The sequence below is a fragment of the Pleurodeles waltl genome, chromosome 12 (genome assembly GCF_031143425.1).
Source record: "Pleurodeles waltl isolate 20211129_DDA chromosome 12, aPleWal1.hap1.20221129, whole genome shotgun sequence".
In the NCBI taxonomy this organism is placed as follows: domain Eukaryota; kingdom Metazoa; phylum Chordata; class Amphibia; order Caudata; family Salamandridae; genus Pleurodeles; species Pleurodeles waltl.
In genome coordinates, this window is record NC_090451.1 from 93,489,276 (window position 1) to 93,516,736 (window position 27,461).

General features: G+C 43.2%; 1 protein-coding gene across 1 annotated transcript in view; it reads left to right on the top strand.

The window, feature by feature from the left end:
- The first annotated feature begins 985 nt into the window (after window positions 1–985).
- Window positions 986–27,461, top strand: part of LOC138268137 (excitatory amino acid transporter 5-like) — a 125,790-nt gene continuing 99,314 nt past the window's right edge. Inside the window, exon 1 of the mRNA XM_069217551.1 lies at window positions 986–1,356. Within this exon, the coding sequence (XP_069073652.1) occupies window positions 1,180–1,356 (177 nt within the window). The 5' untranslated portion in view covers window positions 986–1,179. The remainder of the gene's footprint in view (window positions 1,357–27,461) is intronic.

Consider the following 27,461-nt stretch of genomic DNA (forward strand, 5'->3'; position numbering starts at 1 on the left):
CTGCGGGCGTTTTCACTCAACACCCATTACTTTTGACACTGCCCCAGATTTATGAGAAATCGTAAACTCGAGGCATTGCAAAAAAATTAATGCCACCCTATTGGTGGCGTTAGAGTGGCGCAACGAGAAGAAATAGTTTTTTTCTCATTTTTTATTTGACTATGGTGCTGCATTCTGCAGCACACACAGAAAGAGCAAAACACCATTAATGATTGTTTATGTGCAGGAAGGTTTCACTTCCTGCACATAAAAAATCATTAAATAATGATGATTTGCTACTTCTATGTGTGCTGCATTCTGCATACAGCACACATACAAGTAACAACTCGCCATTATTGATTGTTTCTGTGCAGGAAGGGACACCTTCCTGCACATAAACAGTCATTCCCTGCAACAGAGGCACCTTGCTCTCTGGTGCAAGGGTGCCTGCGTTGGTGCTAGGCAGCTCAATTTAGAGCCAGCGCTAGGGAACACACAGGGGTGCGCCGTATTGTTGTAAATACGTGGCATCCCTGCGTGTTTGAAATGTCAGAGCACGGCGCTGCCACATTTGGTGCTGCTCCGGGCTCCGACATTTCCTTGTAAATGAGGCCCTTAGAGTGAGAGAGGTATTTACCACACATTGTAATTATCACACCATATTCCAACAAATGCGAATGAGGGCCACAGAGTTGAACAATATTTCCCAAGGAGTGTCCATTGCTGTTTACAATTTGTTTCCTACCTTATTGGTGCAAGTCTTACATCTGCAGATATTTTTGTTCATAGTAGTGAAATACCACCTCGCCTTTGTACTCCATCTACAATTGAAATAAAATGTTATATTACTTACAACAGGGTGAATAACTAAGAAAGACAATGTATTCATTGTTTGCTTCTCAAAACACTGACCACTTAATTGATGAATGATCCACGGAAGGACTGGCGAGCTAAGATGTCAGTTGTAATTAAAGAGTGAGGATTCGTGGACAGCTGCTTGGAAATGGTATTCCCTCCTCCTCGCGCGCCCTTGGTAATACCTTGAGCGATTGCGCTCGCGCTGATCCGCCTCAGAGGAGCCCTGGACCGAGGAAGGGATGTGCATCTCCGGGGCTGGAGGCATCACCGGTAATGGAGGATGTACAAGGATGGTGACGGAGTCCCCCGCAGTGGGAGCGGCGCGTGGGGCGCGGGACCATCATGTGGGAGCGCTTCAAGAAGGCTCTGCTGAACACCTTTTCTTTTAGGTTTGGCAACGTTGGGAAGTGGTTCACCACTTTCTGGAGAAAGAACGGCCTACTGACCCTGTCTATGCTCTCGGTCCTCACCGGGTGCCTCGTCGGGTTCCTGCTGAGGGCCTTGGAGTTGAGTGAACAGGTGAGTCAGTTTCCATGTCAATAATGACACCTGTGGATTGCCACCAATTGCAATTTGGGTAGCTTGGTTTCTGGTTATACGATGTTTTATGAATTGTTCACAACTTTGCATATGCTTTTGGGTTTTATTGCAAAGTTTTAGAATTATAATTTTATATATATTTTACAGATGTTATTGTATTTTGGTACGATAGTGCAATTTATTATTTGATCATGTGTCCTAATTGACAATAAAGACATAAATTCATTTTATGTGAACTAGAAATTTATGTATGAGCAAACTGATTCAATCAAACTTCACATCGTACTAATTTTTAGTTGATTCTGAGACTAAAGGTTGCAAGAATCGCCATGACTTCTGGTGGGGTGTGTGATAAGATTCATATAACTGGAACATGTCTGAGATTATAAATAAACAGCAGCTTGGCATGCAGGGTTACATCAGCTCCTATCGAGGAGGGATGCCACCTGAACAGTATTTCAGTGACATGGTCTTTTTATGATCAAGTTGTAAAAATATGGCGAAAACCATCGAAATCTGGATTTTTTCACCTTTAAAATACAAAAGTACAGTAGCCAATTAAAAATTAGATTTTAGAGCTATCTAAATTATTCCTAAATGATTATTAAAGCAAACAGAGGCAGAGTTGGTGTAAAAATGAGACTACAGGGGACCTTACGTGAGTCCTGTTAAAGTGGCAGCTCATGTCCCTTTCAAAAGCTCGAAATGTGAAAAAATAGGAACTCCGGGTCTGAGGTCTTCCCAGGGGAGCAGAGAGCCACGTTCAAGCAGTGGGTAGTTAGAAAGAAAATGTTGCAAGAAATGAAACGAAACTGAAGAATGTACTCTTTATTTTCGATTAAGAAAGCACGGTTCTTAAGTAGCTCAGTAGATTAAGCACCTGCAGCAAAGAATTTTGTGTAACGCGCAGACCACTCACTTAAACCTTTATTCCACAACTGAATTGTCTGTTGTCACTTATGACAGCTGTTATTAGTGAACATCTTCAGGGTACTTATTTAAATCGAAGAATCAAAGGTTAAAGGTCAGCATTCTATTGTCACTCATACATGTAAACAGGTGCGGTCCTAAACTGAGCTATCTTAATAGGGCCGCACAATGTGACAGCTGTAATCTAGACCACGTGACACGTGTTCTCAAATCAGTGCTGCGTCATGCGCCCCTACGAAAAAAGGATTGGCAAAACTGTGATTTTATTTGCAAACATATATACTGGTCATTACCAGTGTAAAACCCATAAAAAGTAGAAATGCTGAAACCCAAATGTGGCGTGAATATGTATGAAAAAACGTAAATAATAAAACAAAATATTAAAGCTAAATTTAAAAACGCACATGAAATGAAAGCAGACAAGAATGCTGACAATAATTCGCACAGGTCTGTAACTGATGTGGTCTACTTTTAATGTAAACAAAATGTCCTCATTTACAGTGGTGTGGTTGTCGAATATCAAGTGGTAAAGATGGGTTACACTAATAACGGTGCTACCTAACTCTGGAATGGACTGCAAAATTGTGCAATCATACAGGCCCCTCTCTTTAGTGAATGTGGATTACAAGATACTTAGCAATATATTGGGCAACATACTCAACCCAATTACAGGGCTTCATTCACCCGACCAATCAGGATTTATCCTGACACTACCTAATGGTCTCATCCTCAAACGCCCTGGCACTGGTGATCAATATTGAAAAGGCCTTAGACTCCCTGTCCCGGGACTTCCAATATATAACAACCGATCGTGTGAAAACGGGCAGCATCACATCTCACAGCTATGCAGTGGGTGGTGGCACCTGGCAGGGCTGTCCCCTCTCGCCGATGCTATTTGTGATATCGCTGGAACCGCTGGTCAATGTCCTGCTGAAGGCGCCCACTATCAAGGGCTCGTGGTTAATGGCCCACCCATTCACCTATCACCGTATGCGGATGACATGTTGCTGTATCTAAAGTGAAGTGGAAGACAGGCAGGGACTTTAGAAGCCCTGGAGCACATTGACCTACTTTCAGGACTACGGTTAAATTGGGCAAGTAGTGGGCCTCCTCTATCGTGGGTCCTGGGGAGGGGATAGGCCAAGAGTACTAGGGAGCTCCCTGCAATGGCCACACTGAAGTACTTGAGGGTCAGCATCTACCGAACGGAACAACCACTGATAGATGGTACAACTCTTAGGACAACTTTGCGACAATCTGGTGACTTGTGGCAGACACTCCCGCTATGAGTGCTAGGCAAAGTGGCCCTGACGAAGATGGTCCTCCTCCACAGTACTAATTTACCTCATTCCCAGGATCAATACCCAGGAAAAACTTCAAAGATATTGATTCATTGCTCCTGCACCTCATCTGAGGACCCCACAGGAAGATGATTGAGCTTTTGAAATTGAGATTGCCCACCTCAGAGGCGTAGGTGGTGGTGGTCCGGACCTTGAGCTTTACTACCTGGCAGCACAGTTGCAGTGGGAGGCACACTGCCAAGACCACTGATGGGGTGCCCGCTGTATAGACAATGCAGACTTCCCCACATCCTTTTTGCTGACCCCTTCAAGATCAGCAAAAGGGTGAGGGGATCTTGAATGCATTTCTCTAATTTGTGTGGGCCCAGATGCTACAGTGCACATGCACTCGGACCCTCTGTTCCCAGGTACTCTTGCTCACAAACCTGTTGGCCTAAGTGCACCAGAGCACCTTGAGTAAACTGCGCGACTGGGTGGAGCTGAGGATCACTATGGCAGGGGGACTGCATACTAATGGAATGATTTTGCAGCCCTCGTGTTTACCAGTGAGCCACTTTCTGTGCATGGGACAATCCTACTGGAGTGGCTGCAAGTCCTACAGATACATCCTTGCTATGATCCGTGAGATTAATGGACGATGGCATTCAACATTGTTGCTTTACCGAGCTGTCCTAGACCAGTCGAGATGTAACATGGAACTGCTCTGAAAGAAATGGGCACTGAATCTAGTCTCCCCCTTCCGAGACCCTAACTGGACCAAGATGCTAGCGCCCACACTCACAGTATCCTAGAATGCAACATTCAAGCTCATAGAACACTATTTCCTCTATAGAGTATACATCACACCTAAGTGCATAAACATGTCTTTAGATAAGACCATAGGGGTCTGTCTATTGGAGCGGTTCATTAGAACGAAAGCCAATGCCATCACAACTAGATTCATGGCCCTATCACTAACACTAGCCTGGCGCCACTTAGCAATTAATTGGAGTTCCCTGGAGGGCTCCAAGGATGAGGAGCTAACTGTCTGAGCTCAAGTGGATCGGCTGGGAGGAGACCCTGTTGCAGAAGGAGTTTAATAAGGGAATGGTTGGACGCCTGGACCCACATAACACAAAACATACCACAGATGACAGAGGACAACTGGTGCACTCCGGGGGTTCGGAAGGCTCATCCTAATGAGTTTGGTGCATGAGAGACCCCCATGGGGATATAGCAGTGTTGGACTGCACAACACTGGGTCTTGACACACACTGACACAAATGTACAGTTTCGCCTCCCTTTAGCAGAGTTCCTATTTGTTTGGACATTGAGATTGACATTTGTTTTGTAAGTTTGTTGAAATGTGTGCTGCTATTGACTCTGCATGGAAAGCCAGCTTTGTTGGCGGGGCGGGAGGGTGGTATGGTATGAAATGCGTTTCCAAAAGAAAAAGTGGTAAATATCAGTCGACCACAAGATCAAGGCCTAAAAATAAAGATAAAATACTGACAGATAAGTGTACATGTAGGTAAGTATAGGTTTAATATAGTTATACCCTAATATAGGCACCTTGATGACCTATATATCCAAGGTACATAAAAGTGAGTTAAGGATACAAAATCGATACAATATGCATTTACCTTCTCTCCGCTATTGTAACCTCAATATTGAGTTGTATTGAAAGTCACCATTCAGTAATCTCAACTACAATTGTCACAGTGAGGAGAGCAAGTGGTTGATGTGCACAGACCCACGTCCCCAAGCTGTATGCTGTGGTTTTCGTAGCAAAATGTGAAGGACTCCTGAAAGACCAATGGTTGAAGAGGGCTTACTGAAAGCCCCCCAATGCATAAAGGTCTATGTAAATTTATCACCTTTTTTCAAAACATGAAGCTAGTGGGACAACTACACCTGCATGTAGACCAAGACCAACCAGTCTGCATGAAAGCTTCAAGAGACTTTCTTGTCTAAATTATGCCTCATACATCACCAGAGACCCTTCAGATGGGAATCTTGTCTCATATGCTCTGAAATGCAGAGTAGACTCAGCAGCACTTTTAAGGTACAGAGCTCATACACACAATCGAAAAAGTGAAGCAGCTATGTTCAGAGTGGGACTTTGGGTGGTCGCAGTCTTAGGTGCCCTACGGTACTTCTTTAGTAACTTTCAGTAGAAAGTATTTTATTTTGTTTGCACCCCTAAACTGTGCTGATATAAAGCTCACACTTTCAGTGTACTGCTAGGATGGGACTTCTTACTATAATTGGAACCTGTGACATACAGTTAAAATAAATTCCACTGCTGTAGGTGCATTAACCCACTAACCTATCTCACTATGTTTGGAACCTACTTATGACCAACGAGTCACACACATAGGTCTGCATTACACCACTGAGCATTATTAATGAGATTTAAACCTCTGACCTGCAAGTTATACAGAGATCACCACGGTGGAAGCACTTACCCACAATTTTAGATCTAGCTTGACAGCACAAATGTCTGCATAATCTATTATTAACAATTCTTTAAAACATGCGCAGAGTGAAGGTTTGCACCACCCACAGGCCTATTTGTCTCTCATCTCATGATATTGGCTGGATGATTTATCATTCCGCCTTCTATGAAGTGCCTGTATCACAACGCAGGAGCGACTATTTTACATTTCAAAACTACTCTGAATCATCAAACAATACATTGTTTCTTGTAGATGCGTCATATGTAGAAAGCAACCTTTTTTGGCTTTGTTTCTTCAGTGCAGCACGTTTTTATTTAAAAAAAAAAACATTTAATCATGACTAAAATTTTAACCCAGACATTGATTTTGCCAATTCGTGTTCTCTGAGCACAACCTGCGTTCTACAGACTTCACAATGATCACTAAGGTTAGTAAATCAACCCCAAAAGTCCTATACTACTCAAATAGACTACCCATTTCAGAACCCTAAAAATCATCCTTTAACCACCCGATTGGCCGACATCTGCGCAAGCTTCACAGACTGAAGGACCCTACCCTGTAAAGCCAGTACTGTCAGCTTTCTCACTCACACAGTGGACCAGAACAGGGCAAGCATCATGGATGGAAGCCCCAACTGCTCATGGTCCAAGGTGGTACCATAAAGACTTCCACCCAGCTGGTAGAACAGCACCGGGGCAGGTGTCAGGGCCTTAAGTACCCACTCTACATAGTTCACAGTGGTGCCGTCAAGAGTTCTGCCAACCTGGTACACCAGCACAGCGGCAAACTTCACAGACGGAAAGGATCTGTGGCATTTGGGCCATATGGGCCATTGCGCTACAATAAAGACTTCTGCCCACTTGGCAGACCAGCCCTGTGGGACGCTACAAAGACTGAAAGGTCAAGCTTTGTATGGCCTTAGGTGGTACCGTCACAGCTTCGACTCACCCTGTAGACCTGTAGCACTGGTCACGATTCATGAGTCTGAAGGGCCTTGCTGCACATGGCCAAGGCGGTACTGTCAAACTTCACATCAACCAAGAGACCACTACCTGGGCAAGCTTCAGAGACTTCTAGGCACTCTTTACCTATGACTCAAGGTGGAACTGTCAATCTGCTCACCAGCACTGGGAGACTGTAGGAACACACGGTATGTCACTAGAGACGTACTCTCAAGCTCCCTAACACACAGTATAACAGCACCAGGTCAACTTCACAGGCTGCACATGGCCTAATCCAGAACCATCCAGACTTCTGCTCACTCAGTACACCAGCACTATGGCAAGACTGACAGACTGAAGCACCCTGCAGAGTATTTCCCAAGGCAGTGCCATCAAGCTATCACCCAACCAGGTAGACAAGCACCAAGGCAGGCTTCATGGACTGAAGGGCCTCACTGCACATTGCCCAAGGCTGTACCAGCAAAACCTCCACCTGCCCGCTAGACCAGTGCCATGGCAATCTCCAGGGCCTGGATAGCCCCATTGCGCATGTGCCATACTGGTACAGTGAAGTCTTCATCCCACCCTCTAGACCAGTTCAGCTGTTCCAGGGCAAGCTTCATGAACTAAAAGGTTCTGCTGCAGCTGGTCCACAAAGGTACAGCCTAGACCTCCATCCACCCAGTAGAACATCACAGGGGCAAGCTTTATTTACTAAAGACCCACTGCTGTACATGGCCCAGCGTGTAACCACCAAGCAACACAAAAAAGCACATACAAATTTGGGTTCCATAGTGATTTGTCTGCAAGCCAGGCTCTACGGTTGACCCCCTTCTGTGTGAAGTTGAATGCTGTGCATAACGGTGGCTAGATGCCCGTGGGTGGTGGGTTGCAAGAGCTGACCAAAAGCCAGGTCCTGCATTGTAGGGTATTTAGGCCCTTGGTCATACCCCGCTGTGAACAACTGAAGGCCATGGGTTGTGAGGGCTGGACGCATGTTATTGGTGGGTCACGGAACCTGGCTAGAGGTCACGTTTTACATCTCATGCTTCACTGCAACAGATAAAGAAGGCCTGATGACATTGGGGCTCAGGACTTACTCCTGTGGTTTACACCCTGCTGCCTACCTTTGGAGCAAGTGCACAGCAGAGTTTGGCTATGTTGAAGGTTCGGAAACAGGGTTTGTATACACAATCACCTGTATAGTTAAACATCAGGGCTTTCCATCATGATATGCAGTCAACGTCTGTGTCACATGCTTACAAGCCATTAAGCGCAAGGCTTAGGTTGTCTACTACAAGTTTTTTTTTACAGAGGCTAAAGCGATTCCGTATTGCTCACAGGCAAATTGTATGGCATAATGGTTAGTCAGAAACAGAGATTGAGGTACAAAAGACAAGACCACAAGAGCAAAAACCCTGATTACCACTGAAAACTCCAAAAGTTAAATTGAAGTTTTGGTGAGGCTTCTATACAAAACCAAAATGAATTCACTGAAAAATATAGAGGTAATATTGGGATCTCCCATCACTAGTAAACAATGGCACACATTATGGTCTGATATACCCAGGTGTAATAAATACACCAGTTTAAGGGAAGCCCATTACAAAACACTTTATGACTGGTATCTTTACCCAGCAAAACTTAGGAGAATATTTTCAAATACTGATCGCTGCTGGTGAGGATGTGGGCTGTTAGGTGACTTTAAGCATATATGGAGGGATTGCCCAACGATACGGTCGTATTTGCTTGATATTTAAGCGCAAATATAGGGCATCTTGGGATATCCTATTCCTGCCACCCCCGAATGTGTCCTCTTGGGCCTCCAAGATTAATCCCTCAAATACCAGACTTATGGGGACCGTTGGATCTTGTGGCTCTGCTTGGGTGCAGCTAAAATGGCATTAGTGTCGGCATGGAAGAGGCCCATGGCTCAATCTCTGTTGTAATGGCACACCCGTTCTTGGTAAGCCCTCAGTAGGGAATGCATGTCTGATATACTTAATGACACTAGCAAGAGTTTTGGTTATATATAGGGACCCTTGGTTCATTTCCTTTCACAGGGACTACCGCTTTCTCTTGCCCTACCCGCGTTAGAGCTTTGCACCTCTTCCTGAATTAATCTCTACACCTCCTCAAGGGGACATCGAGCTACATGCCACCACAATAAACACCCTCCCTAAGGACTAGACAGTATGGCTCTCTGGCAACATTAGATATGGTACACCATTCACTAACTGTTTGAGTACTTAACCTTTTAGTAATTGTGTCACTGATAAAATCTCAAATGACATCATTGATGACATCATTGATGACATAACTGAACTGTCCAAAGGGGGTTCCCCAGGAGGCCTGATAACGATCTGCCGGTGGAAAAGAATACTGGGGAGAGGTTGCTAATGGTGCTGAGAAATCAGGATCCAGTTTTTGTGAATGTTCTGTACCTGCTAGTGTTAGCCACAGCCACATTCAAGTTTGCAGTTTCATTCACTATTGACTGTTTAACTGGGCAAATACATGCATGCAGAACAAAAAATAGGTATACACAATGATGAGGTCATTTTGGGCACCAGGTTCAAATATATTTTGCATTGGCAAAGCCTAAAATTCATAAAATCACACTGTTTTCGACCACGAAATATCTTTCATGGCTTTTGCAATCCTTTCAGAAAAGTAAGGGACATAATGTAGTAATGGGTGTCCACTACAATCTGTGAGGGTCTGGATGATGCACACTGCTAAGAAGATGCCCTCTTCTTTTTTGCACTCCCATACATACTTTTTCTTATCTCACCATTGGAAAATAGCCATTGGCCAATTTGGGATTGCAAATACAACTTCAAAAAATCCTAAAATGGCCGCAGTGCTTTATTACACTGCCTATAAATGTAAATGCACAAGTACTGCTGTGCAAGATTTTTTGTTCCGGGGTTGTTATTCTTGCTTGCACGTGTGGAGACACACCACCGTGGCCATGTGTTCTGACACACTGTTCTCCTTAGAAGAGGCCTGGAAGTCTAGGGAGGGGTGGGTTACATTCTAGACTGGAAGCCCAATCTTCCTGATAAGTTCAAAGAGGAGACAGACATCTCTACCCTTTATTCCTGCCCCAGACCACAGCAAAAAGTCCTAGCTTCTTCCTCCAAGTCACTCTAAAACCTCACACACTGTCACGGTTTTCTTCCCGGAGACCACATAACAGATATTAGTGAGAGGGACGCGCAACCAATCACTCCAACCGGCTCCATGCAATGTCCAGTTCACTCCACTCCCAACTGATGAGCTGGTTCTTCAAAAATGAACCCTCTTATTTTCCTTTTTATCTACAAGTGGTCTTCGTGTCTTACCCTTCAAAGTCATTTCTGTGCTTCAATTCAGGATGTGGCAGGAATAATCACTTATTCAGCATCAGTTGTGTTCTGATGATCTGGTTTTGGGAAGCCTCTGTTTTAGGGTACCGAAGCCAATGATTGATGGCAGCTTCCAACCCAGTCCCAAGAAAATTCCCTATCCAAACCATCCTCTATTTCCAGAACTTTCCATTGTTTTACTGTGAACTATTCCAGGAACCCTTTGTCTGTGAGGTCTATCAAAATTGTGGAATAGCAGGGCTAGAGACTGACCTATTTAAACGAGGGACCAAACCCTGCAAAACAGCTCTGGCTTGCGTTGACCTGGTGCCTCTGCTGGCAACAGAGACAGGTTGCTTGGTAGCAGGCAGCCTTAAAGGCACACCTGAGATTACAGCACTGAGTACCATAAATGTGCTACTTTGGAAGGTTCCTGCCTAATCTTTGTCTGGGCCATCAGGGTAATTTTCTCGTCCTGTCCAATCCCTTTCTCCACTTTCCTGGTTAGGTAGCCAGTTATTACTTTTTGCATCCTTCCTACTAGCAGGCCCAGGACTATTGTTTTCACTGGGAAGGGCTTTTTAAAATAAGAAACTAAAGAGCTAATTGTTACCACTGGGGCCCAGACTTTCCTGCAGAGTCAAACACATTTTCAAAACATCAGATTAGCTGTGTGTGTAACAAAAATCAGTAAATGCCTCCGAATGTGATTTATAATAATCACTACAACAGTGATTATATGATATATTTAGCATTTACTGACCAGAGATATGGGCCTATAGATATATTTTCACAAGGAGGCTTTTACCAAATGAAAAGGCTACCATACCCTGCGCCGTGACAAAGTAGCGTTTGGTATCTTCTGCGCATGGACTTACCCATGTAAATATTAGGGATGTCCTACATTTGGACATCATGAACCCATACTTGAAGGCGTCAAGGCACTATCTACAGGTGCATTTTTTAGATTAACTTTAGGCATGCCGCAATAGTTTCCTTTGACAGTATCCTATCCAGCCTTGCTCACACCAACGAGGGCTGAAGACATACGTTTACATTCACTCCTTAGGCTGGTGTAAACCTGCACAGAAGCACATATGTTGCAGAGTTACATTTATGGGCTATCTATACCATTGCACCTTACATAGGAGCTAGATTAGCCAGTTAGGACTAGCCAATCTGTTGCCATGTTTCTGAGGAAGAGTACATGCAATGTGGACAATTTAGTCATTTTTCTACTCTGTGGAGGCAAAACATAGCCTGAATATATAAGTGACGCTATTGTCGTAACTACAAACAAAACTGGGGAGATACGACTAAGTGTGGATCACTGCTGATAGGTTCTTACCACACATCCCCTGCATCCAGTAGTTCGCTTGCTTGCTCTGCAGGAAGAGAATGTGTGCATCATTTGATAATGCTGAGCATAGTATTTTTGCATCTGTTCGAACAAACGGTGTCAGTTCTTATTTAGACACATCATAGCTGATATAGTTAGGGGTGCGGCATAAGGGCATTCTTACAACACGTCTGCTTGTGATGGGTACAAGTAAAAGCCAAAGTAATATTGCATGCAAAACAGCATTGCTATTGTTATCACCACATCACACCTGAGGAGAGCCCTGGCAATTATTTTGCTACAAATCAAGCACTGGCTTAAATAATAATAACAGACACTTTCCAGACAATGAATCTATTTAAATTGGAATAAAAGTGCCTCTAGATTTCTAGTCAATAAGAAATAAGAAGGTAACAAGAAGGCTAGACCTTAGGAAGGAAAACTGATGGAGCAGGTAAGGGCATGAAGAAGAACAGCGAGGAAAGCAGAGGATGTGCACTTTGGAGGTTTTTGACATGACTGATCTGGAAACCAATCAGTGCTGAATTAAAGTTATACTGTCAGAGATGCATCACTGTCGGTACTGACAGAAGGCAGGAAAAGAAAAGCATATTTTTGTGTCCTATGCATAGGGATGGTAGAAAAAAACAAAACAGTGGAAGACGGCCCCAAGATAAATGGCGGTCATCATACCATAAATATGATGCCCGGCAAGCGTCTTGGGATGGTGCTAGCCTGTGGTATACTTTTTGATGCTAAACTGCGTTAGTGCAATTTAGCATCAAAAAGTATAAATCTGGCCCATAGTTTCTATAGAAAAAGCTTTTTTGTTTTGCTAATAATCATGGCGCCGTTTGATGAATCTTCACAAAAATATACAATGCTCATTTCAGCATCAGTTTGAAAAGTTTCAGGGTGATTGGTCAATGGGGGCCAAAAAAAGGGGAAGAGTCCAAAATGCTTGTTCCCCATGCATATTTCCATAGAGATTTTGAACAGCAACCTAACCATTGGACAGAATTACACCAAATTTGGCAGAAAGGTAGCTCATAGTCTAGAAAGCACCCTGTTTGTGATTTGTTGTAAATCTATCCAGTAGATTTCTAGTTATTAAATGAAAACAACATTTCTATATATAGTGATGCGACACCTCCTTGGATCTTTCTAAGATTCAAAGTAAAATAAGGCTCTGATCGGGTGGCTGCAACCTGACAGAAAACTTGTGACCACCATTTTGTTTCTTGTATTGACTGGGGTGGGGTGGGAAAAAACGGTGTAAAAACATATAAGGGGTCATGATACAGGCCACCTAGGACACATAGAGGGATCCCTTAGTATCCCTAATGGAAAAAAAAATGTCCTTTTTTTTTTGGGCCGATTTGAGAATACTCCTTAGATCCTCCTTGGATCCTGAGAAAAAAACAAGGGCCTGATTGTCTGGGCGCAACCTGTCAGAAATATTAATGTGTGCCTTAAAAAAATATAGAAATTCACTGAAAAAAAACAAAGGTATATGGACGTTAAAGCTAGGTCGATGTTTTACCCATTAAAAAAACAAAACAATTCAGAAGTTATAGTTATATTTATACTTATCTGAAGAAACTAGAACTCGTGCCGGAAAGTCACTTTGGGCAATGCGTGAGAAAGAGGGAGAAAGAGAGAGATTAGGAAGAGAACACAAAGTGATCCATGGTGAGAGCAGTGGAATACAGTAGTGGTTGGTGGAAATGCTTTACATTTCAGCTCCACTGAGAAAGGGAAGTGGATTAATATGAGGAAAATATATGATCAATAGTTTTGTGGTAGAAGAGCAAGGTACTGTGATCTACAGCAGCAAACGGAGTATAGGATTATAACATTAGTCACCAAATAACACAGTTATGGGAAAAGGCAGACTGCTAGGTTTCTTAGCCCAACATTATAATAGGTCACAGAAATATACTCTAACGAGAATCACCCTCAGTTAACCCCTGCTCCTGCCCCTGGTAGCTTGACACGAGCAGGCAGGCTTAACTTCAGAAGCAATATGTAAACTATTTCTACAATCACACACAGTAACTCTGTGAAAACACTACAAAATGACACAACACAGGTTTAGAAAAATAGGTGATATTAATCTAAACAAAACAAGACCAAAACAACCAAAATCCAACATACACAATTCAAGAAATGAAGTTTAAAAAGAATAAGAGTCTTAGGGCCAGATGTAGGTACGTTGGGGTCGAGTCGCAAAACCTTATGCACAACTGTGTCCCTGACACTGTTTGTGACTCGCAAGGGGGTCGCAAATGCCCACCTCATGAATATTCATGAGGTGGGTCGCAATTTGCGACGCCCTTCAGAATCGCAGCACTCACAGGGATGGTGGCCTGCTGGAGACAGCAGACCACCATGTCTGTGACTGCTTTTTAATAAAGCATTGTTTTGTTTTGTAATGCTGCCCGTTTTCCTTAAAGGAAAATGAGTTGCATTACAAAAACGAAAAATGAAACGTTTTTGTTTCATTTTTTCAGAGCAGGCAGTGGTCCACAGGAAATGGGTGCTAACTGCGATTGCTTTGCAACCGCGTTCGCGGTCACAAAGCAATCCTGCATTGCACTGCGACTCCCCTTCCTAATTGCGACTCGCACACACGTTTTGTGCATTGCAAAGTGCATTTTGCACGTTGCAAACAGCGATTTTCACTCTTTGTGCTGTGCAAAATGCTTCCTACATCTGGCCCATAATCCTTAGAAAACAGTGAGAACACTGTTATTGCACAAAAGTACCTGGGTACAGTCAAAATAAAGCCGTATGGGGGAGTGTGCGTCAGAAAAGGCCAGCGATACGTTGATTTCTCACTCGTAAGCGAGACCATGTGCCATTCCTCCTCCGGTTGAGTCGGAATGCATTGTTTCTTCTTTCCCGCAAGAGAATGATGAGTCGATCCCGGGCCGGCACCACTGGTCTGGGCAGGCTTTACGGCGCTTTTCCGCACCCAGCTATGTTGCGTTGAAATCTGGTCGCACGGTGTCAAGAAACAGCGCTGCGTGGGGCTTGCGTCGTTAGCAGCCGCTGCGGGTGTTGCGCGTTGTTTCTCCATCTGTGTTGCATTGGTTTAACAGCCACGATGCTGGCGGCATGTTGATTTTAGCCGCTAAGCCGGCGCAGCATCGTTTATCAGCCACATGGCAACTGGTGTGTCGAATGTTTCCCTGCACGGAAGTCTTTGCATGGAGTTCTGTCCTTTTCCACCAGCTGGACCTTTCAAGGGGCCAGAAACAGGTTAGGGCACCTCCTGGCAGACAGGACTCTCAGCAGGAAGCCCAGGTGCTGGCAGAGAGAAGTCTTTGTTGTCCCTGAGACTTCAACAACAGGAGGCAAGCTCAGTTCAAGCCCTTGGAGATTCTTCACCATTGGGAAGTCATACAAAAGTCAGTCTTTGTCCTCTCTCAGGCAGAAGCAGCTACTGCAGGCCAACCCAGCAAAGCACAGTCATAGGCAAAGGAGCAGTACTGCTCCCCAGCTTCTCCAGATCTTCTCCCGGGCAGAGGTTCTTCTTGGTTCCACAAGTAATCTGATTTTCAGAGGGTTTGTGTCCCCTTCTTATACCCCTTTCTGCCTTTGAAGTAGGCCTACTTCAAAAAGAAGCCTCTGTTGTTTTCAAGATCCTGCCTTGTGCAGGCGAGGCCCCAGACACACACCAGTGGGGGTGGAGACTGCAATATGTGAGGGCAGGCACAGCCACTTTAGGTGTAAGTAACCACTCCTCCCCTCTCATCAGCCCAGATGGCCCATCAGGCTATGCTAGCTACACCCCAGCTCCCTTTGTGTCACTATCTAGAGGAGAGGTGCAAACAGCCCAACTGTCAAACTGACCCATACAGGGAATCCACAAACAGGCAGTCACAGAATGGTTTAAGCAAGAAAATGCCTACTTTCAAAAAGTGCCATTTTCAAACACACACTCTAAAAAACAACTTCACTAAAAGATGTATTTTTAAATTGTGAGTTCAGAGATCCTAAACTCCATATTTCTATCTGCTCCCAAAGGGAATATGTTCTTTAAGGATATTTAAAGGCAGCCCCCATGTTAACCTATGAGAGAGATATGTCTTGCAACAGTGAAAAACAAATTTGGCAGTATTTCACTGTTATTTGTAAAACACATACGTACATTTCCCATCTTAAACATACACTGCACACTGCCCATGGGGCTCCCGAGGGCCTACCTTAGGGGTGCCTTACGTGTATAAAAAGGGAAGGCTTAGGCCTGGCAAGTGGGTGTGCTTGCCAAGTCGAACTGGCAGTTTAAAACTGCGCACACAGACACTCCAGTGGCAGGTCTGAGCCATGTTTACAGGGCTACTAATGTGGGTGGCACAACCAGTGCTGCAGGCCCACTAGTAGCATTTGATTTACAGGCCCTGGGCACTTTGAGTGCACTTTACTAAGGACTTACTAGTAAATCACATATGCCAATTATGGATAAGCCAATGTACCCACACACTTTATACACGGAACACTTACACTTTAGCACTGGTCAGCAGTGGTAAAGTGTCTAGAGCAAACAAAACAGGAAAAACAGAGTCCAACACACAGAAACAACCAGGGAAATAGAGGCAAAAAGTTAGGGGAGACCACCCCAAGGATACCAAGTCTAGCACACACACACACACACACACACACATATATATTTTAACTAGATAGTTGTAGTTAGGACCTTGTTTTGTAGAAAAATCATTTTTTTACTTGCCTATATCTTTAGTGCCAGATGACAAACCTTTGTGAAATTTTCCAGACAATTACGATGCTCACGCCACCTTCTGTCGAGGGGGGTCCTAAAACATGTTTTCTAAATGTTAATTTCCATAGGGATTTTGAACAGGAATTGCGACCGAACCACTGGACAGATTATCATCAAATTTGGCAGAAACTGGCAGAAAATTTGGCTAACTCCTGGTCCACAAAGCGACCTTTTTGTGATGTGGTGTAAATCCATTCAGTAGTTTTTGAAATATTAAAGAAAAAACAAATTTCTTTCTATAGGGACGCAAATGCTCCGCGAACCCTCCTGATCTTGTGCTGAGATCTGATTGGCTGCCAACGCTTTAACAAGGAAGTGTTGGCAGCCATCTCGGGAGCCAGCTTCAGGCAATTCCAAGAAGCAAAGGCAAAAAATAAAAAAGGGGGCAGGGTAGGGATAACCTAACCCCTTAGCTCTGGTGCTGAGGACCCAGAAGGAGCCCTCAGGGCAAATAAACAATTTTGTTAACATTTTTGCTGCAAATTTGCGACCAGAGCAAAAAAGCATTTAAAAAAAAGTTTGGTGTGCATTTGCAACAGGGTCCAAATCTGCTGCAAAAAAAAACAAAAAAACAAGCTTGCTTGTTTTAACGAATGCCTCAGGGGTGGGGGGCCATGCAATCTCCCTCCCCGGACCCCACATTTTACGGCACTCACGACATCTTTGATAACTTTATTGATAATATCAATGTAATATTTGCAGAAAAAAGTTTGACAAAAAAACTGCATAGCGGGGGCGTGAGTTATAGTTACCTTAGGGCACCTTAGGGCACAAGTTATAGTTACTACTTGAGATAACTATAAAAGGTACATTTCTATGTTTTTTTGTGTTTAAAATGTGAGCCTAACTGCTAACTTTTGTTAAGTGAATTGCTATGTTTTCTTTTAATTCTGTTTCCTAACTATAACATCCCTGTAACCTTTTTTTTTTTCCCCAGAACAAATAACAAGCATTCACGGCCTCATCAAACTTCTGAGTTTATTCACAATGTAGCAAACAGATTCTTTTAAGCTGCATGCCTTTCAGGATGCTTTGAATTCAGAGCAGCAGCCATTGTTAAATGTATGTCAATACATTCCCATTGGTTCTTAAAAGTTAACATCGAAAGAGGACTGGCACTTCTCAACCTCTCTAACATTTAAACCTTCACGCCCAGCTGCCATATTTACATTCAGGCCCATATTTATACTTTTTTAGCGCTGCATTTGTGTCGTTTTTTGACGCAAAATCGGCGCAAACTTACAAAACACAATTGTATTTTGTAAGTTTGCGCCAATTTTGCATCAAAAAGCGGCGCAAATGCGGCGCTAAAAAAGTATTAACGTGGGCCTCAGTTCTTTAGAACTGCCAAAACCCAGAAAAATACATAAAGGCAACATGAAGGTAGTTCCCGATGGGGTGCATGCTGGAAGGTTCACAAATGAATAACATACATGCTTCTGTGCCATTTTCAAAGTGCTAAAAAAACAATAAAATCTATCATACTTGTGCCTTGAATACCCTTAAGTTCGTAGAATGACCAAGAATTCATAGAGAAATAATGTAAGTGCACATAGTTCACTCATAATGATGACAGTACCAAAATGAAATCCTAGAATGTTTCAGTTCTCTTTGACCAATAAAAACCTCTGTGTGAAAGAGTCCAATGCAATTCAGAAAATCTAACCCATTGCTTCCTTCTCTTTTCTGGTGTCTGAAATGTGGTTGTGCCCTTGTAACCAGTGTTACATCAGCGCTTGGAATAAGTCCCAGAATCATAAGACACTTTTCGCAATGAAGGACGCCTGTTGCTGCCCTGGACCTTGGCAGCTATTCAATAACATTGTGTGCCAGCCACAGCACCAGGCACCGCGCCATCTGCAGGAACTTGGGTGCCTTGGGAAATACATATTTTGGGGATCCCTGCTTGGCACAAATTAGGATTCTATTACTCATTTTCTGCTTATTCAAGCCCTATGTTGCCTAACAATATTGACTTAGATATTGAAAGTTGGGTTCCAGAAATACATAGAAGGGAGGTAGCGAGGAAATGCTCTTTCCCAAGGGTGGGTGTGGGCCCTGGAAGGTAGAGGCGGTGGGCAATTGCCTACTTTGCCCATGCCTAGAAAGGCCTCTGAGCAAGCAAGCTCGGAGGGTAGCAGTGATGCTAGGATATGCTACCAAGGTTGCTCTTTGAATGCCTTTCATTCACTTTCTATAGTATAACCCCATTAACTTGTAATCACACATTAGTATTTTATCAAAGAATGCACCATAGAGAAAACACATCTTATTTGGTTAAAGCACAAGCACAAGATGTTAAGCGTTAGTATTTTTTTTTTACATTGTTTTTGTTGTTTTGTTCATACTCAGCTGAGAACAACAGTTATCCCTGGACGAGACCGGATATTCAACAATGAACAAGGATGTCGATACCTTTACGGGTTGTACTGTATGGAGTACATGACACACCACCCACAGCACCCCTTGAGAGTCCCTCCCCAGCCCCCTCGATCCACTATGGATGTTGGTATGAAACAAAAAAATAGGCTAAATCTGCCACTAGAACAGTCGTCAGCGGATTCACTAATGTTAATTTATAAAAGGATCCCCTGGCCATGTTGGCGCAACCCCGCAGAGTGGAGCAGAGGTTCACCGTCTGATACTGGAGACGTCCATGTAGCTCACACATTTACAAGAGGTAAACAGTGCTATAGGGAAGAGCAGGCTGAACGGTGCAATAAGCCCAATGACAACATGATAACTGGGAGAGACGGCAGGGTGGCCTGAAGTCGGTGTTCTCTGTTGTGTGGAATGTGCGCTTTAATCCATCCAAGCTGCCTGAGCGGTGACAGCTCCCTGACTATGGCGGAGGAGCGCACCCCCCTGCCAGCAGCAAGTGCTGCAAATCCTTTAGCAATGAAAGAATAATAAACTAAGGCCCAAATTTATACTTTTTTAGCACCGCATTTGCGTTGTTTTTTTCTGCAAAATCAGCACAAACTTCCAAAATACAATTGTATTTTGGAAGTTTGCGCTGCTTTTGCGTCAGAAAATGACGCAAATACAGCGGTAAAAAACTATAAATGTGGGCCTAAGTTTATTATCCTTTCATTGTTAAAGGGGTGGGGCATTGGGAATGATGAGCACTGAGGGGAGTGCTCTGTGCACTCCCCTCAGAGTGCATGTGTGTTTGGACAGCCCTCTTGGGCACGCGGCGTTCTTCCCTAATGAGTGCTTGCATCTCCATTTTGGCCCAATGGAGGACCAGACCCGCACTGGAGGGGGCTTGCACTGTCCAGTTTTTGGTAATGTTCCTTTTCGCAGTGAGCAGCGCTAAGTCCATGAATCTTATGACTATTTTGGTTTTCACCTGCCGCCCGTGAGGCATTCATTACTTTCATTCTATTCTACACAACAGCAGTAATTTTTACTCTTCTGAAACACTCATCCCGAAGCTGAAGTAGTTGTTCAAGAGATAACAACAGAATGATGTGGATCTTTTATTCAGTGCCTGCTTTAAATTCAATAATATCTTCTTGGCACATCTCTAATAGCTGAAAACAGGTTTTACCTGCTCTGGCTCAAATCGTTGACACCTCAGCGAATAGAATTATGCAAGATATTTTAATCATGGTGGCATCCGCTACCTTCAGTCCTATCTTGGCATTCATTAACTGATGTACTTTCATAGCAAACAATACATTTATTATAAACACAATAGCCAACGTGACAACAGATAGTAATCCAGCAAACAGTCTTCCAATTATCACAATGAACAATTTATGGAGCTATCCTATTGTATTATGAAAAAGCTGACAAAAAAAATATATTAAAGCCCCCAGATGCCATGCTGCTCCATATATGTTTGACGCTTGGATGACAGCATGCCAGGTTTTTGCAAAACTATGCAAATAACTTTTTTTCCCAGCAGATAAATACTTTTTTATACACTTTCTGCTGTAGTCTGTACAAATATATTCACCATATTGTAAAAGCGATACTCTCAAGTTTGAGAATTGACCTAATTCTGGCCAGTCAATTTGTGTTGACTCATATGTTGCCCTAGCTGTGGCAGGCCAGAATGAGTTTCAATTTTCCTCTTTGGTACTGGTTATTATGCTTGATTACAACATCCTACTTCCCTGTTTACATTTGAAATGTATGTTCCTCCCCTTTCCTTATGCAATTATGGTGTCAGTGTCTTACTAGATGTGAACTTTATGCCAAATAGTATTTACTTTAGTAATTTCAGGCCTAGGTGAAGCTATTACAAACATCTGTCATCCATTGATGACTTGTTGCAAGCTTCTTCCAGAGTTGTTTCCTGATTTGTACGTAAGTGAAGTGATCACTTACGTAATTTGTACATTGCTCTGCAATAGTAAACATCAGTTTATCTTCAGATGCACAAAGCATACCATATGTAAAACTCCAATTTAAGTGTACAGTCTTATTTCCAATTATTTTAAACCAACCTAGATTCTTCAAGTTCATACCGTAAATGTATTGCTTTGTAATTATTGGTTCATTAATTCAACCAGGAATCTGATAAGAAATATTATGAACGTTGCATTGTACTGTGAATGGATGTGCAATCATGTGAATGGAACACAAATTATACACTGTGGCCGTCATTACAACCCTGGTGGTCTTAAAACTGCCAGGGTTGAGATGGTGGTTGGACCACTGCCAATGCGGTGGTCTGACTTCCACATTACGACCGTGGCGGTAGCTCCACTGTCAGACCGTCAGTACCGCCAGTTTTCCTCCACAGGAGGGTCTTGCGGTACCGGTGGTCCTAATCCGCCAGGGCAGAGGGGCAAGCAGCACCGCCCTGGGGATTACGACCCCCCTCTCCACCAGCAGTTACATGGCGGTAACTCCGCCATGTAAAGGGTGGTGGAGACGGGGTGCAGGGGCACCCCTGGCCAGCCCCGTCGCAAGGTTCGCGACGGGTGCTGTAGCACCTTACGCACTACAGCATTGCCGCCGGCTCTATTAAGAGCCAGCGACAATGCTGTAGGGCGTTTCCCGCTGACCCAGTGGGAAACTTGTGCTGCGGCCGGTGGCGAGGCAGCCCCACTGGTGGCAACCACCTCATCAGAACTTCGGCAGACATGCTTTTCTGCTCGCCTAAGTCATAATGACCCCCTGTGTCTTTCTTAGACATAATAAGTCGTTCATATGTAAGGTCATATCCTTCAAACCACCTAATTCCATTCTATATTCCATGGTATATGCTTAAAGTTGTGCCTTTCAAGTGCAGTTTGCAACTTAAAAATTGCTATAAACTGAGTCTCTTCCGTGAAATGGGACTCCACGCGTTCCTTAATTGCTTTAGAATCCAAAGAGGACATTTTAGATAATGAGAAAAACACTCATTTAATGTCTTCAAGTACCCATCAACAAGAGAAAATCCTCTTCATAATTATTTGAAAATCAGAATAGGATATTTCAGATAATGAATAAATATGTTAATTTAATATCTTAAAGTGCTCTTCAACAACAGAGAATCCTTTACACTGAATGTAGTTGCAAACTTTTCAGTACAAATATTGTCTTTCCTGCAATGACTTGAGCAAAGCTGGCATGGCGCTAATTACCAGGCTTCTTCAACCCACTAACACCCCTTGTTGCATATCATAAAAACAAATAATTGTATTGGCCCAAAGTTATTTTTAGTGGTCTGCTGCCGGTGTTGCTGAATAATAAGGATATCTAGTCTTGATTCCACCTCATGCCTCTTTGTTCCACCACCAAGAACTTCCTGTCTCTTTATCTTGCTCAATGAGTTTTCGAATCTCTTGTCTTTCTTGGTCACTGCTTTCCCTTCATCCTTATTTCTACTTTTCTACTCTGGGTCAGAGTCTGATGATAAAAAGTAAGTCCTGGTCCCCAGCAACCACAGCACAAATTATGCATGGGGGGATCTAATGTCACTGTGTGTCCGGATGCTTCAATTTGTTATTAGATTCTCAAATGTTATGCTGCTAATTTAAAGAACAGATACATTTTTACCTACCTGATGAAAATGAAGCAAAATGGTAAAATAATGCTCCGTCCAATAAAATTGGACAAAATCTAAAATACCAGATCACATTTTCAGAAATCTTTTAGAATTCATTTGGAATTGCCATTTCATTCAGTAAACAGTCTCTTTAATCTTGAACGTCCTAAAGTAATCTCACATCAACTCATCCTGTATTTAGTGAAATTAACACAGATATTGTGTGCTAGACCAGTATTTATTTCAGAACTCTTTACATCAGTTTCCACCAAAATGTAATCAACAAATTCAAGAATGACCAAACAATTTGATATTTTTAGCACTTTTGATGTGAATTTGACAGGACCAGGAAGCAGGACCTCACCCTCCCCAACCCATTCTACAAGCATTTGAACATGTCTAACCAATACAGTCATGGAACCAGTAGCGAACCCTGCCATCCAACCAAGGAAGAGAAAGAAATTGTGTGTATGCTTGTGAGTAGCCTGGCTCTGGGTTTGTAGGGTTCTGCTCAGTGACTGCAGAGGTGGCTGGCTCTGTGCAAGCCTCAATGAGAAGTGAAGCGTGAGGGATATGTTGTTAAGGTTGCACCTTGCCAGTTCTTTACCACTGAGAGAGCGCAGCTTATATACTTAGAAATTAACATGAAATGTTTATGAACTAATGTGTAATAATGCCGCACAGAAAATGTGTTAATATGTTTTTGCTAAACGTGCGCTTGAAATGTGCCCACGGGGAGTGGCTTCCAAGAAATACAATGACTAATGAAACTGACTAATAATGATGAAATGTTATGTTAAAGTATGATTTTGCACTAATATAAAAAGTTATATGTTAAAGTTCTGCAAATAAATCATTAGGCCTTAGTTAGCCTGAGTCGAGGCCTAGCTGCCCGGTTTCATATTAAGTGTGTTTTTCTAACGTACAGTGTGCTGACTTGCCGAAGGACATGAACTCGTATTTTTCCAAAAGCTAGAAGATGAATGTAACTGTAGTAGATCCGTTCTCATGAGATTCGACTTGCTCAGTGAAACATTCTTGCTGAATGCAACAGTGTAGATTAGTCGCAGGTACAAGGTCGCCTGAACCGGTACAGAAAATGGAACCACTGACTGAAGATGCAAAGAGGACCATGAGAGTATGAAATCATACTGGACATTCTACCCGTTGGAGACGTCAATCATAAGGACCAATAAATTACGTGAGAACTATTATGGGGTGACAATTTTAATGAAGTCATTGAAACCCTATTGGAGGGAGATAGTGGGGTGCCAACCCCAACCAATCAAAATTTAGGGGACTATACAACAGGAAAGGGATTAAAACCCTTGACACAAGGAAGTAAATTAGACTAGGAGAGAGGGGAGATGCTGTTGCGAATTGTGTTATGCCCAGACACTTTGTCACTATGCATAGAGACTTTGCTGTTTGGTTCTTCAAACCAACTTTGTCCTTACCTTGCCTGTTTGTACTTTACCTCCTTATGAGGGGAGTACCTTTTTACCCTGCCTTACCGAATTTTGCTGAATTCCTGGCTGATGGTGAATTAACTGAGGTCCTGAGGACGAAGACTGAATCTGTATGCTGACCCAATACGGGGGGTAACTATATGACAATGAAATTGTAATTGTCTGTTTGCTTTTCCTTTCTAGGTACCAACTGCTTCTTTTGACAGAGACGATAGTTAGATGTTTTCTAAATTGGTGTTGCTAAATTGTTTTGCATGAAGCCCAACATGCCAATGCTAATTCGAGGTTAGATGAGGGGTTCACTAAACAGACGCAAATAGACAAATGACTGAATCTATGCTTTGTTGAATAATGTGATAATGATACTCTACTAAGGATAACCTATGTTGACGTCGTGCTATGTTCTTATGTTTGTGATCTTTGCTTTGATGAAATCTTATTCTAGTTGCCATATTCTGACAATGCTAATGTGCTTTACGGTTTTGAGACTAATAAACTTGCAAGTAGAATTGTAATCAATAGGGAATAAACCTCATATAATAGTACTAAACTGGTGTGGTTATTCATGACTGCAAGATCATGGTGGTTTCTGAGTTTTATTAATGTCTTTGACTAATCAGAATTGTCTCATTATGGTAAATATTGATGACGTTATTGACATATTGATTGACATGTTGATTATTTATCTCGTCCTAAGGTGTCTTCAATCAGGGTCAAAAGATTCATTGGCCTAAAACGAGTCCCAGAGTGAATAAATTAGTCAAAAAATGACGCGTTAGCAGTTCTGGTAGCAGAGCGACGGTTTAGGCCCTTTGGGGCCCTAGGATGAAGGACCATTGTTTAAAAGTGTTTTTCGAGATAATGCAAATTAGAGGTATGATGTGTTTCCAAATTCCCCATGACTTTCCCGAAATCTCGGAGCTAACCTAAGTGAATTGGGTATGTTCTCTGCGTTCTAGCATGTGTGGTGTAGAATTTGCACTTGCTCAGCTTATGCATATTGCAGGTGATTTGTGAAGTCTGTGTGGATTTAGGCCAGGTAATGTTGTTTTAGTAGAGTGGGCATACTCCGCAGTATGAGAGTAGGGAAGTCGGCAAACTTCATGTGAGTGTGGTGCTTTGTGCTCAAAATTATCCACGTGGTTGTTGGTGATGTACGGACCCGTCGTGGTCTAAGACTCCGGAGTATATTGACAAGTGTAGGAGACACTTGGGTTTATGTTGTAATTTGTGCGGTTAAATAGGTCAATCGGACGTGGTTGACAAGTCGAGTTGAGTCAAAATTGTGTGAGTGAAACCTTTGATGGAGATTTGGCAAGTTCTAAAGTGCACCAGAACAAACCATTGACAAGTCGAGAGTAGGATTTGCGGGTTGAATCCTGCTTGCGAGTGCGGAGCTGAGAAGGAGAGAGTAGCGGCAGAGGCTTCAAGTGAAATCTCTGTAAAGTTCTGAAGCGATTGTGTTACCCTTCCTGTAGTAAACCGGCAAATTTGGGTTTTTGTTGTTAAAGGTGCTCGCAATATTTTGCATTAGTTTTGTGTGAGGAGGACAAGCCGCAAGACTTTGTCAGCTGCAGTGTGTGTGAGTGTGACGTCATTTGAGCCGTGCTGGGATAGGTCTGTTGCTGAGAGGGGTTGCGCACCGATTGGCAGCCGTCCGTGAGGGGCAATTGGTTGAAAAAGGTGGGTGAAGAGTGTTCTGGGAATTAAAGTCACTTCCTGATTAGATTCTAAACAAAATAAAAGACGCAAAAATAAAGTTTTTCAAGGATCTAAAGAGTGCTTTGAGGGGAGATACATGAGTGCTTTGAGGGGAGATACATACATTACAGCGAGTGTGGGGGAGCCTACACCGCCTGAGGGTACTCCAGCTTATATCGTAATGGAGGAGAAGGGAGTCGCACCATGTCTTTGGTTAAAACAGTGGTGTAAATTGACAGAGAAGGAGGGATGTTTGGCATTTCCGGAACACGGAACGTTTAATGTTAGAATTTTGGAAAATTTGCGAATGATGTTAAGTGTGCAAAAACCGCCTCCGAGACCAGCTCAGTATGAGGCATTATCAATCTGGGATTTGATGGCCATACAACAGAGACAGCTGAAATTTGAAAGGAGAATGAAAAGAGCAGAAAAGACTTTAGCTGAGGCTAGATGGGATAATGAGACCAAGATGTGTAGAAGGGGAATAGTTGACGGACTTAAAATGTTTCCGACAATAACACAAGAAGATGAGACACAGGGAAAGAAAGCCACTTGTAAGACAGACAAGGGCTCTAGTAAGCCAAAGGAGACTCAGAGGTCTTGGGTAGATGAAGATGATTCAGACGATGAAGAGTTTCTTGACCAGTTGTTACATGATCGCCCGCCACCATATGCCATAAATGATAACGTACAGAGCACTAGTGTGAGTTCTGAAGACCCGGCACAAAATAAGGGAATCTCAAATACCGTGCAGACAAGTGATACAGTTTTGATACAAAATGGTGTCAGTGTACCCACTGCGCCAGACACACAGATACAGTTGCAGCCACCACAGATTCAGAGGCTTTATCCTGATGCTCCAGTATTAGAGACGACTACCAGTCTAATGGTGCCGCCTGATCCGGTATACATGAGATCAAAGCTAGTGCAGATTGAGCCAACTCCGCAATTGCTGCCCCAGCCGCAGCAACAGGTGGTTCTGAGTTACACTTCAGTTGCAGGACCGCAGTCAGTAGCTACAGCACCAATGATGAATCAGGCTATGGGAGTTAATGCTCCACAGGGTTTGGGACTTGGACAGTCACCAGTTGCTATATCATTGCCAATTACTGTTGGTCCACCAGTACCGCTGTATGCGCAAGGTAAGCCGGGTGTATGTGATCAGGGAGTAATGACCCAAGAGGCAATAAGAGGACGGTCCACAGGACACTTGCAGGGAGAACAGACAGTAGAATGGTCCAGATACTTGTTAGACTTTAGTACAATTGGGGTTCCTTTGGAGACAATGAGGCAAGCAGGGTTGGGAACACTAGCCTCACAGGTAATGAGTACAAATACAACACAGACACCAATGGTGCAGTCTGGAAATATTTCATTGCAAGGCTTAACAGCGCAACAATTGAACGAGTGGTTAGATAAGCTCAACACTCCGCAGACCACTACAGTGACCGCAGAGAGGTCAGAGCAGGACAAATACCTGAATTTTGTGAGACTGGATGTAGAAGACACAGAATTAGTGGAAGGAACAATGGGGGTGAATAGATTAGAGACATACAGGGAAGCAGAATTGAGGTATCTGTGCCCCAAAATAACTAAAGAAGTGAGCAAGGTGCATCAGAGGTTGGCAAACTTGGCGGATAAATACGGCATAGACATTGAAAGTACTAAACATTTGAAAAGAAGCTACAGGTTAGACTTTGAGCCTAAAGATTTTTATCACATGAGATCTACCGGAATGAAAGCACATCTTAAAGAAATACTGCAGAGTGCTCAAATTTGGGGAGCCTTAGAGAAATGGGAAGGCAGATGGGCAAAGAAGAGAGATAAAGAGAAAGGTGAT